A 26,259-nucleotide genomic window follows, 5' to 3' on the forward strand; every position below is an offset into this window, starting at 1 on the left:
CGTGATCGTCTCAAGACCCAGATCACTTGTCACAGAAACTTCTGGAAAGCTGAAGCCACAATATTCAGGTGTCCTAATAAATGCATGAGTATTCACAAAGACTGAGTTCATTCGAGTACTTTTTAGAACCTTGCTTAATACCACGGCCAAGGAGTGGAAAGACTTCCTCCCGAACGTAATCCATTTTGAATTTTCAAGACTTTCATATAACAAATACCTGGTCTACAGTACTTCTCCAATTGATCTAATCTATACACTATTACTTTGGCATTCCCCTTCCTTTTACCTATCCTTACACTTATTTGTCTATTATAGTATTCATATATAATTTAGATTAATTCTACTACACCATCTATATAATCTATATTATATTAATTATTACATTTGTATTATTCATTACTAATTTATTTATTTAGCAATTACTCCGTCCTTGGCATGTGACTTGCGCCGCACCATGCCCTTGCTCTGACCCGGGCAGACCGCCGTGTCTCTGCGTTGTGGTCTGTCCTCTTGGTTTTCAAGCACAGCCCTGGGAACCCGGCGTCTCATTGGCAAAAGGAAATTGCGAGGTTGGAGGAGTGGGGGTTGGGCATAAGGAGGTGGATGGAGGAGAGGAAGGAAAAGGAAGAAATAGGAGTGGGGAGTGGGGGAAGGGAATTGAAAGTGGGAGATGGTATGGGAAAGAATGAACGGGGGCGAGTCCGGGGAAGAGGAAAAGGATGAGACATGGAAGGAGGGAGGGAGGGAGGGAGGGAAGGAGAGTGGGAGGGAGGACGGATGGAGGGAGCGACGGCAAGGGGAGGAGATCTCGCAATTATGGCAGGTGGAACGGCGAGCAGGAGGATGGAGTAGAGGTGGAGTTCGGGCACGAGTAAAAGAAAGAGGGGAAGGAGGATGACGAAGAGGATGATGAGAGAGTGGTATGGGAGAAAGAGCACGAGGGGAAGGATGATGAGTAGGGGGAGGAAGGAGAGGGAGTGTACATGGCGGAAGAAGAAACGGAAGAGAAGAGAAGATGGAGGAAGCTGAGGAGGAATCATGACTGCGATGAAAGTGAATAATGGTTGGAGGAGGAGAGGGAGAGTGAGGTCAGGAATAACAAAGATAAGCAGGAGGAACGTCAGAGGCGGAAATAAATGATGGCGACAGAGGAAAACAATTAATCACTTCCTGCCCCCCCCCCGCCCCAAAATCCGCGGTGCCCTGCATACATTTTCTTTAAGGGGGAACAAGCACCAGACACCATCACTCCGCTACAGTCATCAAACCGCCTGTCTCCTCTTGCCGCCTCTTTATCACAACAAAATCCACCCGGAGTGCGACGACATGAAAGCGATTACGGCAATGGGAAGACAGGTTTCTAAAGAGCCAGGAAGACGAGGAAAAGAGCGTAAAAAGAGCCAGGGCTCTTGGAGTTCGACCAAGGGATACAGGAACCCCCAAAAAGACCGGAGAAGCCCGCATGGGTGGCACGGCCGCATAAGAAATGAGACCACAGTAAGGACAGGACGAGATCCCAAGAAGGGAATGGGGAGGAGACCAAACTCCCAGATGGAAAGAGGGAGTGAGAGAGGGAGAAGAGAGAGCCTTGTGTGGCGGCCGCGGGCAGCAAGCCGCTTCGCAGGGAGAGGAAGGGGCGAAGGATGAATTTAATGATCTTAAAACCCTTATCTGACCTTACATGATAAGACCTACTCTTAACCCTTTCGACGCGGTAACGTAGTTTATGAATTTTTATCTGGCTAAGGACAGGCGATTTTATGCGTCTGAAGGGACGGGGGGGGGTTCAGTTGACCAAGATCCCCCCCTTAAGACCGGCCAACCCCCTTAACATCCATAAAACATGTTGCCATATTGATGGTGTTAATTACAATACATACTCTTGGTACAGAACCTACTTCTCTCGACAATGCTCCTCTTGGTATAATTCCTAAGTAGTGCAAAAGAGAAGATAGCATCGGAGTTACACAGCAAACTTCGGTTACAAAATTACTGTGTTTTGAAGCACATTTGTTACGACAAAGTAATCACATAACTGCATCCTGGAAGCCTCAAAGTCCTCAATCATTCTCAACCCAGAAAATGTTTACATTGTGCAGTACAGTATCTTCAATGCAGTGACCCCCTTTATTGATTTCTGTTTGAGCAAACGTTAATAGGCGGTCCACGCCCTGAACGAGATCTTGATTGATCCAATACCCGTTCTCCCCAACGTATGAACTTCCGTTGAACAAAGCAGATGTTCAAGATGCAAATATCGAGCTACAGTTGTCGAGGAATTATGAAGGACTGCGGAGGGAAGAGGTGGAGAGGTTTGAGATCCTCCGGGGTGAGGATACAGGAATGAAGGATGAAAAAGAGTGAATGGAAAAAGAAAACGAGCCAATGGAGGAAAAGAAAACGGAGAGGAGAGAGGTACCAAGCGGACTGCGCCTATGCATGACAATAGAACGAGAAAAAGAAGCAAAGAAACGCGAACCAGGAAACAGAGGAGTGAGTCACAGCCATATTCTTGATTAAATTTTCAGACTTATGCTCAGTGTGACAAAGGGCCATAATTGTTACGGTGCTTGGCCTCCGGGTGCCGAATTTTTGCCTAAGAATACGACCCTCTCGACTCGCGCTTACCAGACGGAAAAGGAGATAATACAAAATAAATCTGTGAAACTACAGCAGAGGTAGGAAGGCATTCGTAAGCACATAAAACGGGAGGGTGACTGTGGAAGGATGGGAGAGGGCTTTAGCACGAAGGCAAGCAGAAGGATGCAGACGATAACGAGCCATGAAGCGCGGAAGTCGAGAATGAGTAGGCCACTGTGAGGAGAGGAAGAGAGATGGAGAGTCAAGACGGGAAGTGCGAAGAGGAGGAAGAGGATGGGGGAGAAAATGAAGAGGTTAAAAGAAGAGGAATAGAAAAGGATTTCCGCGAAGTGGGATAGGCAAGATGTCTTCGGGGGTGAACAGAATGGGGGAAGCGGAAACTGAAGTGGGTTGGAAATGATCGAATAAATGAGTAAAACGAAGAGAAAGAGGATGGAGAGGTAGTAACGGGCAATGCGGCGGGGTGGTGGTGGTGAAGGATGAGGAGGATTGGGGAAGGAGTGAGTGAGGGGAGGAGTGGGAGGAGAGGGGGGAGGAGGAGGAGGAGGAGGAAGTGTAGAAAAAGCAGAAGATGAGGAAGTGTAGAAAAAGTAAAGGAGGAGGAGAGCAGGAGGTAAAGGAGGTTGTAAAACAGAAAGGGTGGGTGCATGGAAGGGGTAGGTAGAGGCTGTACCGGAGGAGGGGGCTGAGGGAGGAGGAGGAGGAGGAGGGCGGGAGGGCTGGAGTGTGAGGTGGCTGGTGAAGGAGGAGGTTGTACAGAAGGAGGGGGCGGGGGTCGGTGGGGAGGGCGAAGGGGGGGAGTGGGGGTTGCACAGCGACCCGGTAATTAGACCATTACACATTCTTGCTGCGGGGGGCGCTTCTAGTTGATGTCTTCATCAGCGCAAGGCAGTAAGGGCGCAAGCCACTCGGCCGCCTTCTCCGGCCCGCCCGCACACACGCACGCCCTCCTCACCGTGGGTGTAGAGTCCCACCCACAGGTTCCTTTTCCCTGTAACAATCCTCCACAAACGAGAGGGTTCCTGCTACACCCGAGTTTCTCTACTCGAAGGTCCGCACAAACACATTGCCACACATGTAGGGCTCTCGCCGTATACATTTGCTGTACTGATTCAGTCCATACAGATAAACACAGGATAGGAATGGTTAGCGCACATACAAAGTGGATACTTAAATGTCCACGAGCCTTGTACAATCGCTACCAGCACGCTAAATGTGTTCATTCTTGCTGCACACCGAGCATGCGCACCGTGTACACCTTTGTGCATGTGCGATGTTACCCTTACCTCGACAATGTGAACGACAGTAAGGAAGTCGATGTGAAATAATATGCTGTGATAACTGCATCCGCTTAAAAAGGATGTCTTCCTTAATTCGTACCCTCTCCATAAATTAAAAAATTATACACTAATAGCTTTCAACCTATCTTCAATCAAATTACAGTCTGGCAATCTAAATAGATATTATGCCATAAATCTCTGGTAATACACACTTGAACGAGCAGCTGCGAGCATTGCTTCGCGGGGTCTATTTATGGCGGGAACCTTACAAACACACAGTAACCCTAATCAAACTTATTCCGGCATCTGCCGACTGACCAACCTAGCTATGGACCGTTCAGTCCAACCCTTGGATAAACATACTGGGATGCTAAATCCTATCAGGCAGTCAAGCATGACGGGAACAACACATAAATAAGTATTGTAAATTAAGATAAGTTCGTGATACCTGGTTAAAGTATCAACCACTAAAGAAAAACATTCTTAACCAAGGAGAAATGGGCTTTCGGACGCATCTCACGATACGGTTTGTTAAGTGATAATCTAATAATCTTGGTTCCAGACAGTAAACGAGAAGAATGTTAGATATTCAAATTAAGCTAAGAAAGCAAGATGCACAAAAAGAGCAAAATCTGCTGCATGCCAATGTGTGTCGCTGTTATATTGTGACGTTTATGCTACCCGCACATCAGCAACTTACTAACAGAGAGGTGGACGAGATGTTTTGGTCTAAACTTTTCAATAAACATATCACATCCAGCAGGTTTCTCGAGGTCAATATCGTATTTATAAAAACAACAATTAGTAATCTAAAACACCACTCAGACTAACCATAATGACAAAGACGAAAACATATAAAACATAAAAACATACAAAAGTCAACTTAAATTGTAAAAAAATCACTACTCATTTAAATGGGAAAGCGGAAGTTTTGTATATTAAGGCCACACTTCGCAGTACCTCGAGGTTATACCTTCCTGTTTCTTAAGTCCGGGACACGATAGACACAGAGGGTAATATCCACGAAAAAAAAAGAGAGTTGGTGGGTGGGCCAGCTCCGAGATATCTTCATCACAGTCGGCCTTCAGGATGACCGATGCACGATAACCACACAACACGTATCCTGACCAGCGCATTTGCTTTTAGCTATAGACCATTAGGAATAAATACAACTTGCTGTCGATAATAATTATGACCCAATATTATTTGCTGTAAGTATCTGTATTATAAACAGTTACATATATGAAAATAAAGGAAAGTTAGCTTTCAAGTCACTGTTGCAACTCCACGGCACTGAGCCCGCCAAACCACGATCAGACGACCGACAAAGAAAGCTAGCTTTAGGGACAGTTGGGTGTACAAATTGCGGTAGAATCAAATGAATTGCTCACACGTTTTAGTACTGCTTTATAATACCTAATCCCCTTTACCAATTTTAAAACTTAAATATACAAAGTTGTACAACATATTTCTCACCCCCTGTTTTTTCGTGGAGAGAGATATAGACAGAGAGAGAGAGAGAGAGAGAGAGAGAGAGAAATTGGCAACTTCTTCGAGAACCAGTACGTGCGTGAGAGAGCTGTGTGTGTATGTGTGTGTGTGTGTAGGCACGCGTGTGCATGCCTGCATACGTGTGCGTACGCTCAAGTCAGTTGGTATGTGCATGTTTACACACCCAAGCATAGATCCATAATACACTCACACAAGTATGTGCATGAAATGACGATTTCTCAAGCCGGCAAGGCCCATCTCCTGGGCAATCATCCACAAATAAGACGTAAATCTCTTTTGACTACTTCTGATTAATTGTACACCCACATCATAATATATTATACATCATTCTTCACATGCGCGTACACTAGGGATCATTATACCCAGACCTCAATCCAAGCGTAACCAAAGCTGCCTGAAGCAGTCTATGTTCACATCCATGTATACATGTATATGGTGCTACAAACGGAACAAAACGCACACATACACACACGCATAAAGTTATAATTCTATTGTATATTCAATGTTAATTCAAGTAATTCTCTCACCCTCACACAGCTGTCCTCAGTTATATTACCAGTATACCGTGGAATACTATGAACATAGGCGCCATCTTCATAGTAAATCCATGCATAAATGTTAAAGTACATCTTACAAATGTGTTCTACTACGACAAACAACAGAAAACAGATGCACCAGTCCATGTGAATTACTAGACCATACACAAGTTTGACATCATATTACACAATCCACACCATACACGACTAATACATGGGAAATTGAATACTCATGACGCAATACCTTCTCGCTTATTGTGAAAACACACTAGTCACTGTATACAATGTTACAACACGAAATCGAAATGTAATGCAAAATGTACTTATCATTATCATCACCTTGCATAACCACAAGCCTTACACCAATCTTCATCACCTAATCTTCATTCCATATATTTCAAACACCATCTCGCTTAATATAAACACATCCATGTACTTGGCATGACCACCCTAACCTTACATGACCCACAACACTTACAAACATCAACACCCAATCTTCATTTCATACATTTCAAACACCGTCTCACTTCACATATACACTGTTATACACACCCATCACACTGCTGAATAAGACGAAATATGAGGGCACTGCACACACATACAGCCTACGCATGCGCAAATAAACTCGTTATACACGCAACCCTCACGCAGCCATGCTTAACCCGCACATCATTATATCTACACACTATTATGCGTTACCTACACACCATACGCAATCTGCACTGCATGCGAAACCCATATTATAGTGCAATTCACATCATGATGAGCACCTCGCACATCATTATGCGCAACCTACACATCATGCGCAACTCGTGCTATTATGCGCAGCTCTGGTTTGGTGTAGTTGACGAAGAACAAAAGAAGCCGGGAATGTCGGCATCAACTGAGATATTGAAACCGCGTCTGCGCCATTTTGCGTCGTTTTCTTTTTCCTTTTTTTCAGATATATAATCTTATCTTTCGTCTGGCCACACTTCTACCACCAGATGCAACCCTCAAAAAAGGAAGGTAGTAGTGTTGCTGGAAATGAATAGAACAATTACTTTTTTTTCTAACGGTAACAAGACTTCGAATAGACAATAAAGAAGTCAAAAGTGGCTTGTCTCCAGACCCGTCCGAGAAGTCGGTGCGTACGTGCGGCAGCTTGCAGCAACACTTCTCAAGAAATACCCAATTACAGCAACACACTAACTCGCAGAATCTCACCTTACTCCGTGTGCAAACAAAAATAGGAGCTGACTTGGACGGGAACAAACCGAATCATGCTGCACAGAAGCGCTAATGCATTCTAACGACAATGCTGCAGACGACAAACATTCATGATGACTAGGAAGCCAAGGCATAGTGATGCCAAGTCTGTGTTCAGCACCTAAACTGCACCATATTCAATGAGGTGTGCTCTTCTGAATGCATGTCATACCCCATGAAGTACATTCCTTCCTCGTGCACCTCCAGAATTATAATAAAAAATAAATAAAACACCACAGCATACAAAATACATCACTTTTTATCTTCCTGGAGCCATGCAATGGGATGCTGACTGCACTGAAATACTCTACAAACTACTCATGCATATTCTATCATATATTCATAATATGCCATCCCCACAAACCCAGTTCAACCAGCCCACCATCATCGAGTCCAGCCTTCCTCCCTCCTTCCCACACTTTCTCTGAGGCGACAAAGAAAACGGGGATGGCTATTGCTTCCTTGGTGGCCGACACTCGTTGCAACGCCTGTGTGAAACTGTTGGAGATGTACACTCTAGATAGAAAATGTATATAGATAGAAAGACTGATAATGATAGCGATAGAAAAAGTGGGAAGGAGGCTGAGAAAGTGGTGAAACCCTTTTCATAACAGCAAACTCACATTGCTAATTCAAATATTTTTCTCCAAGAGAAAACGGTAATTCTTCAAAAACCTAACAAGTACTGCAGTTGGCCTTCTAACCACTCTATAATTATGTCCAGTCCTAAGTTATACAGCTTTGTTCAGCTCTAGCCCAATATCTGGTCTAACCACAAAATCCATTCCTATTACTATCTTCCAGTTTAGTTCTTTCATAGTACGAACAGTCTCTGCCCAACTAGAGTAAAGAAGCCCCTGGTTAACTATAACAATAACAAACTGCTGGCTCCCCAGCCCTTGAAATTAACCGAGCCACGAACATGTCTGCTTCAACATTTTGCAGGAAAGAGTTTATATAAAAATGTTCTAACTAACACAGACGTGAAAAAAAACAAGTTTGATAGTCTTGATACCAGCAGTGAACAAAATATTTCATTTCTTCATGACGAACTGCTTCATGTATCTTATTTTCTATTACCAGAAACCAAGAGTGCACTAAAACAAACGTAGAGACACTTGTCCAAAGAGTACAATTAACTTTCGAAGTGCTAATACTCTATAACTCTGCTCAGTCCTTTTACACTATCATGAAATCTAGTCCCTAATACCCGGCGCAGTCTCATATCACTCAACCAACCACCCTCTTTCCACAAGGGAGCAAAAACTTATCTTTGTCATCAAAATCGCCATCAATTAAAGTCGTAAAATATCATTAAATCCGTCACACAGCTCTCAACCGTTAAACCCACTGCGCTCATCGTCACCGTCAAAATGATCAGAATCCCCTTTTCGTTTATTTAAATTGCAAAACGTCACTATTCATTGAAATTGGATACATCTTTATCCCATTAAATTGGGTACAACCTTATCCCATTAAATTGGACGGGCACTTATCGGCCATTAAATTGGAAGCAAAACAAAAGTGAATTTTCAGAAAATTCCACACAAACTGAATACATCACTCCCTGGATGCGATATCATCCGACGATCATCCGCAGGCTAACATGTGACACCTCTTAAAATGATCACCCCGGCACACCCGACACCACTATACACCACAGTATCACCTAACAACCCCCACACTCAGATCTGCTCTTTTCAACCACCCAAAGATTATCACCTGTTCCCCACACAGAACAGAACAGTCCCTCGCCACCTGCATTTTAGCACCAGCTCCCCATCCCACCCCACTCTGCTACTTCCCCTGAACCTCAACCTTATAACCTAGAAGTGAGCAGTGGAGCCAGCTAACACAACAGCTTTTGCTAATCTACCACAAAGAAACTTTTCCTGGCCCGCCCCATCAACTAACTACCCACAGGCTGCATCTCAGCCAACCCATCAATTGACCACACACAACCTCTGCATCTGACACACCCAATAATGACCACCCAAAGCTGGATCCAATTCCCCTCCCACTTGCCACCCACAGAATCACCCGTACCCACCCCCAATCGCTGAACCTTGCACCCACCCAAAGAACCCTATCATTAGAACCTCGCACCTATTCGAAGAACCTCTATAATTAAAGACACACAATAAAACACTCCCCATAGTCACCAAAGGAAGAAAGAATCCCCCCACTCCACTCCCCGACTGATGACCTACAACCCACTAGGCACATTCCCCCCCCCCCCCCAGCCCACCTACACACAAATACCCAACCCATGCCACCGCGTCTTGGAGCCAAACATCTTCCCCAACTTACCATCTAATCAACCACATCACGACACCTCACCTCGCGAACCAACTAACTGCCGAGAACCATCCCCACTCTAACTACATACCCATTACTTCGAACCCAGAGGTTCACCCGTGCAAGCGTTCCGACAAGACTGAAAACGATGATATTTCATGGAAACCAGGTGGCTTCACAGATGCGAGCCAGACAGTCTGCCTGCTAGACCACCAAACCCAGCACTGTCTGCCCTCCGTCCGTCCTTTCCCCTGATGCTACTGTATTTAAATAGTCGGATGCACTAAGTCTTCAACAACATCTATATACGTGGCTGAAGATCTTCCTCTAGTAATCCCAAACTTTAACACAGCTACTATCCCATCACCAACAACAGCCATTATCTCCCCACTACTACCACAACAATCCCTCACCATCTCCACCATTCCTCCACATCCACTACCATCCTTCACCACCACTACCACCAAAGCTGGGTCCCTTCCTCTCTCCCCTATAGCTGCCTGGTCCCGCCACACACGAGCCCCACCGCCGCGGTGACGCTCGTACGGGCTAGCTGGCAGTGACTGGGAGCAGGGTTCGAATGGCGGACCCGGGCTGTGGGTGGTCCTCGCTTGATGTCTTCATCTCCAATCCTGCCGGGTTTCAAGCAACAGGGACGTAAACGCAACTCGCCTACTCCCTCTCACCTTCCTCCACCTCCTCCTCCTCCAGACAACCCTCCCCGCAGCATTCTTTCCAACCACTTCCTTCTCCACCTCCCCTAACCCTTATTCGTGCGTGGCCAGAGTATGCCACCCAACACAAGGTTTCAAATTGTTAAGTCTTTGTTTCGGTTTTGTTCGTGTTAAGGGCGTTGTGTTGTTCGTTGTTTTCTAGCGTGCGATTGTGGCAGTCATCGGTGTTGTTTTAAGGATTGTTTAGGGGGAAATGCAAACCGCAGCTTGCAATGGAAGATGGGGATTTTTCTTAGCAGTGTGTGGTTTGCAGCTTTAATGTTTTCATCTGACTTTGCATTAACATACTACTCTAGCTGGGTCATTACATTTCCAGCACATTTACACAAGACTTGTGCTATTACAACTTTTCAATGAAATGTATACAGGAAAGCTGGGATTTAGTGCATCTCTGGGGTATCATCCGAGTTCATTAGAAAAGTAACGATGAGGAACTGAAATTACTTCTTCGAACCAGCATGCTCGCCACATACTGCACTAGTGTATATTTGTATTTTAATATACATGCATGCGCTTGTGCGTACGTGCGCTAGGGCGTGTGCGCAGTGTATGTGTGCGTGCACGTTCAAAACAAATGATCTCTGCCTGAAGAAGATTCTGCTGGGGAAGGATGCCACGTTATTTAGTCGTCTCGCTTTCTGTTGAGATTGGGCAGGTTAGCTGGTTAGTTAATGTGGTTCTCAAACTGCGCAGAAGTAAAACCACCATTTCCTATTGAGGAAGACACATAATAGAGTTGTCATGACAGCGGCAATGATATCGAGGAAACGGGATGGTGCAGGATTAAAATCTGACTTCACATTCATGACTCGCATTACTAAAATTCTTGCGTGCATTAAAGTTGAAGTCAAGAATTCAACTGCTTTATAAAACATTTATACATTTGCGTGATATGCGTACGCAAACAATACACAGCAGACACACATTGATATGTATATGTTGCATACACAAAAGTGCATACTCATATAGAACACACACACACACACACACGTAAGAAGAATATACTGGACATGTTACCTGGGCTCAGGCACAACGACATGGGGATCGTTACCTGAGGCGGACCAATGACCACATTGAACTTGTTACTTGGTCCGGAACAAATGAAGACATCAGACCTATTACCTAAGCCGGGGCATATCAAATGTATTTCCTTGCGCTAGGCGGGCAAAGCCATGGACGCCCTATCCCACCCAGAACATTGAGACATGAGGTATGCTCCGTAGCGAGGCGCACACAAGTTAAGTCGTTCCCTCCACCCATTATTATAGGTTGGTGGTCATTCGAGTCGTTACAAAAAAAAAAAAAAAAAAAAAAAAAAAAAAAAAAAAAAAAAAAAAAAAAAAAAAAAAAAAAAAAAAAAAAAAAAAAAATCGACAAAAGAACTGGTGCATTTTTTTTCACTTTTTAATAGCTAAGGCAGCATCAAACCAGATTGGCAAGGGCACTTTAATATTTCTATAAAACTATTTACCTTGAGCTTACGAAGAAAGACATTACTACGTCACTTCAGAATCAAGAGAAAGTGAAAAAAGAACGCCACGCCATTATCATTAGTATACAGCGGCGTTACTATCTATGTATAGTTCTCATAACATTATTGTCATTCACCTTCATTACAGCTTTCATTTACTGACTTGCAGGCACTATCTTCTTGTCTCTCCACTACCACTGACGCCTAACGGCTTAAACAAGGAATGGAAACTTTAAAACGAATGGACTACTCACTCCCTTGCACAGAGGTCATTCACAACCCAAGAGTCGAACCCATGTACGACAGGGCACGGGTGAAGTCTAGCAACAACTGGACCACGGAGACCCCCCAACGAGTACATTTCGTCATGTCGTTGGATTTGAGCACAATGAATCACAGCGTAGGCTTGAACACCACACGAAACCACTCGACTTTAAGAACACGACAGTATAATAAATACTACAAAGACCATACACTTATAAATATATATATATATATATATATATATATATATATATATATATATATATATATATATATATATATATATATATATATATATATATATAAACACAAGGGTGACGCAAATAAGGTCATCATAATAAGACAACAGGGCATGACTTGCAGTAATGGATTTAAATTTGACATTTAGATTTAAGAAGGAAATAGGAAATAATTGGTTTACTAATAGGGTGGTCAACAAATGGAATAGACTTAGTAACCATGTAGTGAGCGTTGAAACTATCAGTTGTTTTAAGAAACGGTTAGACAACTTTATGGATGGGGATGACAGGTGGTAATGGACATGGAACTTCCTAGTGTAGGCCTTATGGTCTCTTGCAGTCTCCTTCATTCTTATGTTTTAATATATATATATATATATATATATATATATATATATATATATATATATATATACAGATATATATATGTGTGTGTATGTGTGTGTGACATTTAGCCCAGGCAAGTGTACATACGTGCGAGTTAAATATAGTTCTAGAATTGTGTTTAACAAGATAAGCCATTCGCTCGAGTCCTCGCTGACACACGATCAGAATTCAAATAAAACAATAATAATAATAATAATAATTTCTGGATATCAAGAACGACTCTTGTTATCTTCCAATTACCAATTACCTTTGACTATTTTGATCTGTATGACGCTACAGCCAATGTTTCGTGTTGAAAATAAATGTAACATCTAAACCAAACACAAAGGAAAGTGGTTTTGAGAGTAACGAAGAAAATTCGTATAACCTTGAACGGAATATACTAAGCTGAACACAATGTATCGGAACAGTGGGGCATCAATGGCCGTGTGGTTCAGAAATGAATGCACGACACTAAAAGACCAGCAATGAGGCTTCAAAGTCACGTTTAGTAGTCAGAGATACCTCAACTGACACCAACTAGGAGTCACACACACACACACACACACACACACACACACGAGGAAAAAAATAGAAATAAAAATAAAGGTCTGAGAGTAAATATGCAGAGAAGACTTCTGGTTTCTGGTATGATAATTTTTTTTTTTAATTCTGTTAGGTAAGTCAATAGTTATAAGGGTTTAATTTGCATTATTTTCATTTCCCTTCCAGTATCAAAAATCTATATATGAGACGATTATTGAAATTATGAAAACTGACGGTGGAAATTGCAGATCCTACCGTTTCTTGGCTTTCTTTTTTAAGATGTACTGGTATACGCAAAAACAAACAAATAAGTAAAATAAATCTTTGACTTGATCTACTTTTAGCATACGTCAAGGTTTTCGGTGTGTCCACAACACATTTTCCTTTGCATAAATGCCCTCCCAATTGGTCTGACATATCTCGGCATCCCGACCTATGTAAACGATGCTTTGGTCTGCAGAATGTGAAGAATGCCAAGCAATCGAATGAGCCAGAACGTCTGTTTTCACGTTTATACTCGAATGTTTATTTCAAAATGTCGAAGAGTTTTCTTCACTGCATTTCTCTAAATAACAGGTTTGCGGTTCTCATATATAAAAAATTAACAAGTTCCTGTATTTTAGTGAATTTTCCCCATAATGCATATCGAACGGATATAAGAGTTTATCTAATAAATATCTACCAACTTAGAATATACAAAATCATACCGGCGTCTGTTTTATGTGGGGTAAACGCGTTGGATTCACGGGTCTGAGTCGACATGACGTCATCGCAAACGACAGTGCTTTGTTTCAGACAAAGACCATGAGTGCGTTAGCATTTTCACTCCCGTGGTCTGCTTGTTATGTTCTCTCTCTCTCTCTCTCTCTTTGTGTGTGTGTGTGTGTGTGTGTGTGTGTGTGTGTGTGTGTGTGTGTGTGTGTGTGTGTGTGTGTGCGTGAGAGATAGAGGTAGGAGGCCTGGAATTTTAGTTGAAACTCCAATAAGACCAAAGTCTCCAGACATGTTTTAACTAAATAAAACTATATGAGGTTGCCTTGACTTTACACACACACACACACACACACACACACACACACACACTGGCGTTTCGGGGTCCCACGTTTGTAGTCCCGAGGTCGAGTCCCTGCGCTCCCGGATTGGAAAACATTCACAGTTATAAGCCGTTACTATCCCCATTGAGTAAAGTTATGACGTGAGTGTGTAGTGTGTGTGTGTGTGTGAATAGTTACATTATTGCCCATTGATCTGACTACACGAAATCTGAACTCTCATCCACAGGGTAATAACTACATATCACAAGTTCACCACGTGATCTAAGACTAAGTGGAATCCATCACACACACACACACACAGTTTGGCGTTGCAAGATCCCCTTTATCACGTAGGATGAAGTCAAGTATTTTTTCTGGTTTCCATCAGAGTCTCTTATTGTTCTACGTAAGCACAACCAACCCAAGGAGGTATCAATACCTCCACGCTTCCAGCCACCAAAGGGTTAAACGCCGGTATCAGCTCCCACAAAACCAAGCGAAGCGAAGTCACGCGAAGTGAAGCGAAGCCGTGGACTTCTCTGCCCCTGCCGCGTGGCGGTCTGGATGTCGTCGTATCTCGTAGGAGGGAAGTGGTCGTGAAGCAGGTGTAGAAGAAGTTCCTCTCATACTTCCTCCCCCCCTCCCCCACGCCTTTCTTCTCTCTCTCTCTCTCCTTTGCCCACGCGTATGCAAAGGCAAGGAACAGACTGAGAGTTGGGAGACTGTTGGGCAGGGTTTGAATCAGTTGACTGATCGGAAATTATTGGGTTTATGGTCTCCTACATAGCAGACTGAATGCGGCCAAACCATAAGCAGTTTCATGAAATGTTGGATGAAAGAATGAACTTTGAAAGCAAATGTGTGTGTGTGTGTGTGTATGTATGTATGTATATATATATATATATGTATATATATATATATATATATATATATATATATATATATATACACACACACACACACACAGTATCGCTGCGTTGCGAGTCATTACTCCAACTCTCGTGGGCGGGGAGTTGGTTGGTGTGTGTGTGTGTGTGTGTGTGTGTGTGTGTGTGTGTGTGTGTGTGTGTGTGTGTGTGTGTGTGTGCGTGTAATGTCAGCATTACCCATAGATCAGTCATATATGAATTCTGACCTCTCATCTGGGAGGGTAATAGCTGTCGATCACGAGTCCGACACGTGATCCAAGACCATGGTGAATCACACAATGAAACAAACAACTCAGGTATGTTCTCGAACAACAGAGAAGAACCTTGAGCTTTGGAGAGTTCAAAGGCAGATGTCTCACTCAACGAACAGAAAACGGGACAGACAAGGCAGAAAAAGAAAGAAAAAAATTGTCTTTTATACCCTTGGATCTCGAGACGCTCTCTGTAATGTAATCTCGCCAGAATAAAATCTCCAAAGGTAGTCACCAGACTCCAAGAAGTGATCTTTCACAAGTACGTTTCTAATCTTGACTGAGACTCCCTGGTCACGCTTCTGACGAGAATCCTTTCCATACGACTATCATCATTCACTGCCAACAGAGCTTTCTTCTTACATACATAAGTTTCCCTCCAAGTTTAAGAGGCATTATCTTTCCTTTGATGCTCGAAGAAGCCTGGCATGGGGAAGAATTCTACGTGGGATGCAAGAGAGGATAAATTCATCCCCAAAGACTGATTCGAGGGAAGGTCCAGTGGCGATATCCACCAAGAACCAAAAGCAAAGGTTTTGTGACCTGCCAAGGCTGTTGGCCATTTGACCGTCACCCAGGAAGAATGAATGGAATTGAGGCTAGTTCTTCGCATGGAAATAATCCTTAAGGATTCTTCTCCCTCTTTAATTCTCCTCTTTCCTGCTCCTTCTCTTCCCCTTCTCTCTTTTGTACCTTCTCAAATTTCGCGTAACAAACATTTTTCCTACTCCATGCAAATAACTTTTTTCCCCAAATACTCCAGACACTTTCTTTCGGTTGTTATTTAAGTTTCCTGCTTCTATTTCTTAATAGTCTGAATAATACCATCTCCTCACCAACCTGGCACCTTCTATGTAAAGAAAAACTCCAAAGAGCTTGTCACCCTACTCGTTCTCACATTGGACGATCCTTAAACAGTCTATTTCTAAAGTTTTACTCGATTTCATTCTATTCCCATACGGCAACACTGTCACCCCTATACTCTCCACCACACTCATCTCTGAACTCTCCTGATTTTTTATATTTTCCACTCGTTTTTCTTCCAGTGCTACATTTACTTCAGTAACTCCCTTGCCTAACCATTTCATCTTAGAGTAATTAATTTTTCTCATTCTCTCAAATCTATTAACTTGTTATTTTTCCTCTCCCTCCTTTTCCATCTTGTCTATTTCATAAACTAATAACCTTCTAATAGCCACTAATAGCCTTCCACTTAGTTGTGTAGTTCTTTATGTAATAGCAATGTACCTCACCCTAATGTTCAGTATGATGTTCACCAATATGTTCTCGAAATTAGCAGGAACCTAAGTCCTTGGTGGGAGGCGTTGTTGCGACCCTCCACTGAAGAGAAAGAGAGAGAGAGAGAGAGAGAGAGAGAGAATCCTTCTCTGGTGGGCTTCTAAGAGCCTGTAGCCAGCCAATTCCTAGAATAGAGGCCACGTGCTAATACATTCAAGAGTGTCCTAAAACATTAAATAGATTAATGTTATCTTCCAACCCTTTGGGTACCTTACTTGAATTGTATACTTATTCTTTCTGCCACCGAACGATTCTATTCTGCTGAGGTGAAGCCCCAGGGTTATATTTGACAAATTATCTCAAACAACCCTTTCAGTAATCTTACTGGACTAGTGTAAGTTTATTTGTCATCAGGCGATTCTATTCGTGTGAATCAAAAACACCCCCGCACTCTGAAAACTTACATCACCCCATCCCCAACTCTACCTCTCACGAGACGCGACTTGACGTCACGCGCATCTTTTGAAACGACATGACGTCATACACATCTTTTTAAGACGACATGACTGCCATGCCTGGCGAGGACGCGAAGTCGCACCCCTTTCGCCAGTGGGTTAAACGGTCTGATTACGACCTTATGACTTCCCCATTATCAGCTGTTGACAGATCACTTCCTCACAACCAGCTGCTAAGTAGCCCGGGCCGATGACTGGCGAGCTCCCCTGCCAGATGACCCGCGTGCCTTAGGGGCCTCTGGTACGCGAAGCTTCCACCTGTTGCAGGGTCAAGTGGTCCCAGAAGAAAATTCGAAGCAAATAAGAGGGTATTTGGTATGAAACGTGGGGCCATGCGAAAGGTGAGACAAAAGTGTTCCCAAGTCGAGGAATTGTATAAAAATAAGGTACGATAGTTGGACCAAAAATGACACGGGGAAAAGTGTGAATACGAAACGTGATTGGTTTCGTGCATATATATATACATACATATATATGGGCGCACAGTGCCTCCCTTTATTACCCATATCTTTAAAATGAGCTCTGACTAGTTTGAATATCAAGAAACTTAAACCAAATTAATGGGTCCCCCCCAAAAAAGCACAAAAATCATGGTAGCATGAGAAAATTCAATACTTCTTTAATATATATAATATAATCGTAGATACCAATCAAACTTCATTCAATATTCATCAATGGTAAATTATGAGTATGAAACGCTTGAAATCTCGCGCCCTCCCCCCAATCCTAGTTTGGGATCCAGTGATCTTGACATTTATAAATAAATTTCTCTCTTGCACTGAAACAAATCAGGTTATTAAGACACCGCTTCAATACCTTACATGCCAAATAGGTCATGCATGCACCCACGCACCCACCCATAATGAAGCAATCTATATGATTTATACAAAACTATCATCCACAAAAATTTACTAACAAGTGGAAAACTGGTTCAACTATACACATATATATTTTCAAATTATGTTCACCTGCAACAACTCAGTAAAAAACGAACAAACGCATTTTACAACGTTTACGATCATCATTCGAAGTAAACATAAAACCTGCGTTCAAACAAAAGCAGACAAGTTTCTGTGAATGCACGCTGGGAATGTTTATACGAAGAAAAGTGTTACTTCCTCGACCAAAACCGTTGACAATACAGACAGACTTTACCCCCACCTCCCTCCCAATCCCTCCTCCTCTCCGGGCTGGCGGGCTCGTCATGTCACGGTCTCCGACAAACGCACCGCATTTCATTTGCCTTGGTAAATAAATACCAGAGCACGCAAGTGCGCAAACATATATCCACCACAACAAAACTCGATTCTTTCCTTTTCAACAAGATCTCAGACCCCTTTGAGGTCCGATCTTATCATAATAATGTGTCTTCACCAGTCACATGCATGACACATCCCTCCATCTTCTCTTTCTCTTTGATCCCTCGGCTTTCGACATTAACTAATTAGCCTCCTTATTACAACGGGGATTAGCACCCTTTTCTTCTTCTTGGTGAAAAATTGAATTCTTGCAATACGGCCATGTTGCCAGTACTGAATACAATTTCTCAAGGACACCAATGTAGCAAAGGAAAAAATACATGCAGAGATGCATCATAACATGCGTTCTTTTCCTCTTCTCGTCCCAAAATATACGATCCTACATGTACGCCACGTCTGTAAAACGACCACCATCTTTTCAGAAAATTATCCAAGCTATTCATTCTAGTTGTGGATGGTCGATTTTAATCTGGTGTATAATTGGAACGTGTAAGGAGAGGATCTACTTACGGGATGACGACTGGGAACCTGGGACCAAGTAGCTTGGAACCTTCCCAGAAGCAGTCCAGAGGCGTGATGATTGCGCAGGGTTGTAACTTTTCAAAAATCTGTAAACATATAAAAAAAAATTGCGTTTATTATCATGAAATTATTAAAAGCACTGTGTTACAAACAATTCACACGTGAAGATTCTTCAAGTGGAAAATAAAATGGATATTACCTAACTGCTTAAATCTTAAAAATATAAAAACGTAAAGGCAGCGGGAGGGAGGGAGAGATGGATTACATGTTTAATCGTTTCTCCTCCGGAAACTTATCCCTTAATCGCCTACCCCGCTGGCGGTAAAAACGTGGCGTATTCTTATGTGGAACAAGCACTTCACTCTGATTACCGCACTACATTTTTCAACAAATAATTACGGAAATCCCAGCAGCTTGCTCGCACCCGAGGGAAGGGGCGCGGCGGGCGGGAGCAGCAGCAAGTCTCAACCTTAAGGTCAAACCAGTAAGAAAAGCGAGCGGGGACGCTGAAAAACGTTAGCAGCCAAAAACCTTAAAGACTTTTCGAACCTAGTCTCATCCGTATCTAATGGATGCACCACCTAAAAACAAAGGGAATGGCCGCCTAATAGTTTCGTCCGTTTCTGTATTTATGTACCATGTAAAAGTATCATTTGTGCGATAACAATAACATTCATCAATGGCTCGAACATCCCTTTACAAAGACTAGCAGCTGCAAAAGAAATTGCCTATATCCTGGCATTCCAATTACACTGGCAATTCTAAGAATACATAAGGAAAAATGACTTCAATGTGGCCATATTATGAAGGGAGTTGGCCGACTGTAAGCGTGAAAAGACTTCGCTGATTCGTAATTGAAATATAATGAACATACTTCCTTTATCTCCTCCAAGTGATTCCATCCAGCTGAAGAAATGGATAATGTGTGTGTGTGTGTGTGTGTGTGTGTGTGTGTGTGTGTGTGTGTGTGTGTGTGTGTGTGCGCGCGCGCGTGCGGTGGGAAGAAGAAAGGATATAGTCTGCTGTTAATCTTACGAGTGCGCATTTAATTGGACTACCATTAACCTTATGCAAGTTTTCCAAGACATGTTTCTTAAGAACCATGACAAAAAAAGGGGACAATTTCGTCGTGTTGGTAATAATGATGGTATTAGTAATGGCGGTAGCACACACACACACACACACACACACACACAAGCCGGAGAACCGGGGTTCGATTCCCCGGCCGGGCGGAGACAAGTTGGGTTTGTCTCCTTTCACGTGTAGCCCCTGTTCACCTAGCAGCGAGTAGGTACGGGACGTTAGTCAAGGAGTTGTGACCTTGCATTCCCGGTGTGTGGAGTGTGAGTGGTCTCAGACCTACCCAGAGATCTGCTAATAATGAGCTCTGAGCTCACTGCCGTAGGGTGGTGTCTGGCTGTCTCGAAAAGAGGCTGCAGCAGATCCGAGGTGAATACACACACACACACACACACACACACACACACACGTACACGCTAATAATATGACGTCTGGTATCAATCATAATACTAGTGATACGGATGATATGATTAGACAGCAATGACCAATGAAGCTAAGGAAAGACTACACTTACAAGGCCTTCACGGAATGCACCACCCACTTCGTCAAGTTATGAGGCCTTGGGTCTGGCCCCCACGACCCTTGGGCCCGCGCACAAAAGCAACCGCGAAAAAGGGACAATATATTGAGCCTACTGACACGACGAGGACGACCCGAACAACTGAGCAATTATTTTCGCTCTGATATTAATCTATGTCCGACATCGTGCAACTCATTCGATCTAGTCGTACAATTCAATGTTTCTTTTTTTTTTCCCTTTATCCACACACACCGAAGGTCCTGGCCCAAATATTTCAAGATCATTTCTTATCAAAACAAAACGATAAAGTTTTTCACTACAAAATCGTTTTGTGTCCGTGAAATTGGCTATGTGAACATTCTCCTCGAGACAAGGGTGGAAAGAGATAGAGAGATAGAACGAAGAGAAATTGGAGCAAAAAGAAAAAATGGGTAAATAAAGACAAGAGGGACAAAACAGAACAAAATTAAAGAGCTCAACCCTGTCTCAACATATATATATATCTATCTATATATATATATATATATATAATATATATATATATATATACACAATTTCTGCAATTATCTCAGGTCAGGATATGCCAATATTATAAATATAGGCATGAGGTATGATGATACCTCATCACACAAATTTTATTCTGGATAATATGTAAACGATTTTGTTTATTTAACAAAAAATAAATAGAACTTAATGATTTTCTTGATTGCAAATGGCTACTAATATCTGACGATATCTTAAAAATCCTCAAATAGCTAAAGATGGTCTTTGTAAGGACATTGCAAGTTTTACTCCGCCTAATGCTTAACGGCATTATTCAACTGGGAGAAACCTCGTGCCTTCAAAAGTCCAGTCCCTCACACAGCTGAATAAAATCGCCTGGCGTTAATTTGGATAATATTCCAAAGTTACAATTGAATAAATCCTATTCAGGTAATCTTCAACTGATTAAAGCCGTTTTGCCTTGGAATAAATTTAAATTCCTTGGGTTCAACACAGTCGTAAATGACTCAACGTCGTTCCAACATTTCCCACCTTAAAATAATTTTATCCCGAATAATTCTAAAAAGATGACAAATGTCGACAGCGTCGTAAATACCGATGCAATCTTTCCAACTAACATAATTTTCTTATCTCGTACAGTTCCTCTCTAAAAAAAATGACTAATGTCGACATTATAGCCGATGTCGACACTCGCAGGAAGCTACGCTGAACAAGACCTTGTGACCTTGTCAGTGGAGTCCAATGTTATATTTGAAAATCTTCCCTCGAAGTATGTGTTGAGAAGAACTTCCTTTCGTCAATTATCTCTGACTAGAATGAGCTACAGCTTCCCAAACTACTCACTTACACGAAATCCTGTCCTAAAAATCAACAGCTCCGAAGACATATCATCTATCATCACAATGTTGATCGTCAACATACAAACTTTTTTCCAGTACGGGGCCACTGTAATTTGCAATCATTATTTTATGCATTTTTCTCTCTCCATTCACAATAAAAAATATAATTGGTTATTTCTACATCCTTGAGCCTTTCTTATGCGGCTTCTGGATTCAGTTTCACAAGCAATCAGAGACTCTCATCCTGGGATCATACAATTGAGAAAATAACACCACTGTGTTTGTCCGCAACTGTCGTAGCTGGTAACAAAGACGTAGAAAACTGTCGCACTCTAACTCGTCCTGATTAAACTTGTCTTTTTTCTTCTTCCACTGGCCGTCATCTCGATTTTACTTGACTTAAAAAGATAATATCAACACAAACGATCAAAGTGTTAAAGTTTTATTTTCACTACTTTATACACTTAACAATATATGGAGAAATTATCAAGACATTTTAGTCCGATCTAGTGTAGATTATGAGAACTGGGCTGATGTTTTTCCACATTCAGTATACGTTGTGAACTGTTATAAAACTGATTATACTTCATCTATTACAGTCAGACTAAAAATACATAAAGATACACAGACTTCTCGTTAGGAACAGGAATCTCATCTTTCTCATTTATTTTCAGAAATCAGGCCTAAATTAAGGTCGTAATTATCTAATGCATGTAATATTCGAGACATTACGTTCCTGCACATTTCTACCGTGGTAACACACTGGGAATACAAAGTGAAAAGTCAACTTCGGATAATTTATTAATGCTGAAGTCTTAATTCGCTTTAAATGTTATCAAATATTTGATTGGGCTTCCGCCTGTCATTTCATTCAGTAAATATTTCTACCTCGGATGCGCTTGTGAACCTGATTCTGGGCCTTGATTACGTCACTGCTCGAGATAGAAGAGGAGAAATAACCGCACCATGTTTAGTTCTGCCAATGTGAAAACGAGCCACACTATTATCCAACTCTCTCTCTCTCTCTCTCTCTCTCTCTCTCTCTCTCTCTCTCTCTCTATATATATATATATATATATATATATATATATATATATATCACATGCGCTTAATCACGTTATGTTACACAAATTCTCTTCCACTGTCAACTCATCATTTTCTCATTGTTATACGAAAGTTTCATCATCCACTCTTCTTCTTGTATCTCACCTCTCCCATCCGCTTCATCTGTTTTTGATCTTACTTAATGGCTCTCTCCACAATAAGTTCCATTTCGGGACAATCAAGATTACCAATACCACTCCCTACCATGAGGACCGTCTAGACAAAAACTGGCATCGCAAAGATTTCTATCGGCGTGTTGGAAATCGACCCAAAGGCCTGCCGATCCATCGTCGTCCCGTTTTCCTTAAAGCACAACGATATTGTTTGTCGTTTCAGAAAACGGGCAGCTTACATGTCGATACTATCATCGTAATTTAGGTCAAGATTTGACTCAAACTCAGATGCTGGGCGCGTTCCATAATGACTGTCATTTATTTTATATTACTTTTTTATTTGTTTGTTATTATTTGTTTGTTTATTATTATTTGCTTGATTTTTATTTATAATCAGTTATCTGTCAATTTATTATTATTTACTATTTACCTGTTTCTTTATTATTTAACTATACCTATGCATTTATTAATTTTATTATTATTTATATTATAATTTTCCTTTTCTTTTATTTATTTATCATTATTATAATTGTTCCGCATCCGACCTAGTTATGGACCAAAAGGTCTCCTGTCGGCATTCTCTCCTTTGTTATCCTTAGTTTGGCCGCGGTTTGCGCTCCCAAACTATTAAAACTACAAAATATTTCTTTGGGATAGTATGTGGCCTACCGGACTTTTATTTCGGTATGAACCTGTCTCTTAAGCTTTAAATATTTTGGGAGCGCTAACAGGGGCCTAACTAAAGCGGAACGCATCGAGGAACGCAGAGGAACGCGCCCAGTTCACTATAGCTTAATTGGTGTCAGAGTATTACATTCAATTCAGGGAAGAGGGAACGGGGGGGGGGGCAACTAAATTAGGTCCTCTTTCTTATGGTGTCGGCTTTTTTCTTGTTCTAGATTACGTTACGGTATTTTATTAATATGTGTACCATCCCTGATTATCTGGGGTTGGGGAGGGCCAAAAATAATTATAATAATAATAATGATAATGATAATAATAATAATACTTAGATAAAATACATAGAAAATGAAATAAAAATAGTAAACAATCATGTACACATATGTAAAATAAAATAAATTAATGACAGGATGAAATTCTGAGGAGATTAACCCCATTCACTACGACGATATCACGAACTGTGCTCATTCTAAGACCAAACAATTTTATTCAGAAGTCTGAAACTTCAGCTTTGTCGCTAACGCTAAAATTTTAGTCTGTATCAGTGCAACTAATATTAAATGTGATAAAAATACAACAGAAAAACACAGGAATTAAGCTAAAACATAAACCACCTCTTAGAACAGTTGGTTTTGGAAAGAAGTTGGCATGAACGCATGGCACCTAACATAAAGAATAAGTAAATGACACTACAGAAGAAAAATACGTTCTGTAAGACAGGCTGATAACAGAGAACACCTACCATAAAGAGACTAAAACACACAACACCTCGCACAGAAACCACTTAGGTCGTAAGTGAAGAAAAATAAACAAAAGATACCAAACGCAAAGGAGTTAAACTCTCAGTACCTCACAGAAAAAGCAGATATAGATACAAAATACCTAAAATAAACGCCCTGCAGACTGCTACACCTAATACGATGTAGCCAGACCCTAAATGAATCTGGTACAAACAAAAAGAACTTGATGTATAGAAGGATGGTTCGGATGGAAAGCGATACAAACACAAAATCGAAGAACGGTCCTTACCTGGTCGATGAGGTAGTTTTCGAAGGACGGGAAGCTCTGCGCGTAGCACAAATCCTTCAAGCTCCAAGTTCTGTTAAGTACAAGAAGATTATGTAAATTGGCGCGAAACGACTCGGGTAAGGAGCATGCATGACACGCCGAGACAAAAGAAGAACAATAGAAAAACAAAGAGAAAGTTGTAGAAGGATGTCCAGAAAAAAAAATAATAATAATAACCGACTGCCCACGCAATTCTTATTCGTTTCTTGTCCACACAATGTAAAACAACAATAAAGTAACACTAATAAAGTAGTAACAATGCATAAACAAAAATAACATTAGGAATAATTATGACGCTGATGATATAGCTTTGCATTACAAAACATTTTGGAACTAAAAGAATAATAATAATAAAGAAAATAAAAATTGTGGACATAATATGAAATTTAACTCTTTTAAAATATGATCTATCTTATCAGTTTTGTGGAGGATAACAAACTTTCAGTAAAGACCTGGAGTTACCTACTTTGAAATGTGGAAAAAGAAGAAGAAGAAGAAGAAGAAGAAGAAGAAGAAAAAGAAGAAGAAGAAAATGAAGAAGAAGAAAAAGAAGAAGAAAAAGAAGAAGAAAAAGAAGAAGAAGAAAGAAGAAGAAAATTTACCGTATCATCAAAATGCAATCCTTCACCATACCCCTTCATCTTAACCCTCCTGAATATTACAACACAATAGATATAAATTAACTGTATGGTTGCATCTCCACATTTCATTCTCTTGACAAGTGCATCTCAGGAAGATAATTATCCTATATTGTTCAACCGACTGGTCAGGTCATGCTTCGCCTTTCAGATGAAAAAAAACTGCCTCGCCTGCTGCAACAAAATCTGTATGTTCACCCAAAGGTGCTGAAAGGGTGAAAATGATGGTAAATTACCTCTTCCCCCACCTCGCACCTTCACTCACCCATTTTCTATAACCTAATGCAGATTCTCAACCCTTCATTTGTCCTTCTGGAGTTGGTGCAATTACTCCCTCCCCCCTTAAAAAAGTTCCATAGAAAGCAAATTTGACAAAGAAAGAAAATATACATTCTAGTTCCTCGTACAGAAATAAGGTGGACAAAAACCACGAGGAATGCTGGCGATAAGGCGAGATAAAGCGTGCCTAATCATTAACACACCTTTACCTAGATCCTGCACCCCAGCTTCCCGCCGTTCACACAAACCTGACCAGGAACTATCGAACACAGTTCGAGACAAAGACCGAAAGGTACTCACATGTCGAACATGTTGACTTCGACCTCCGTGGCGCGCTTGAGGACGTGCAAGTGGGCGAGAACCGCTGACGGGTGAAGAACATTGACGCCCTTCCGACGGGGAGTCTGGATCATCATCTGCTTGGTGCTCCCTGCGCCTTCTCCGAGGGTCGCGGAGACGTAGGCCAACTCTCGCTCTAAGCGACCGCCCTCTGGCGAAGGTAGAAGAGACAATATGGGTAAACAGAAATCCTATTGGTGGCTTATGCACAAATACATTATACAGTATATACATATGCATGTACGTATGT

The 26,259-nt window shown here is 41.7% G+C and overlaps 1 protein-coding gene across 1 annotated transcript in view; it reads right to left on the minus strand.

Moving 5' to 3' along the window:
- Positions 1-26,259, minus strand: part of ptc (protein patched) — a 110,899-nt gene that overhangs the window by 32,016 nt on the left and 52,624 nt on the right. Inside the window, exons 3-5 of the mRNA XM_076185468.1 lie at positions 25,971-26,160; positions 24,715-24,784; positions 18,833-18,930 (exon numbers count right to left, since the gene is read on the minus strand). Of these exons, the coding sequence (XP_076041583.1) occupies positions 18,833-18,930; positions 24,715-24,784; positions 25,971-26,160 (358 nt within the window). The remainder of the gene's footprint in view (positions 1-18,832; positions 18,931-24,714; positions 24,785-25,970; positions 26,161-26,259) is intronic.

Source organism: Oratosquilla oratoria, chromosome 5 (assembly GCF_046742065.1).
Source record: "Oratosquilla oratoria isolate Oo_2021 chromosome 5, ASM4674206v1, whole genome shotgun sequence".
Taxonomy (NCBI): domain Eukaryota; kingdom Metazoa; phylum Arthropoda; class Malacostraca; order Stomatopoda; family Squillidae; genus Oratosquilla; species Oratosquilla oratoria.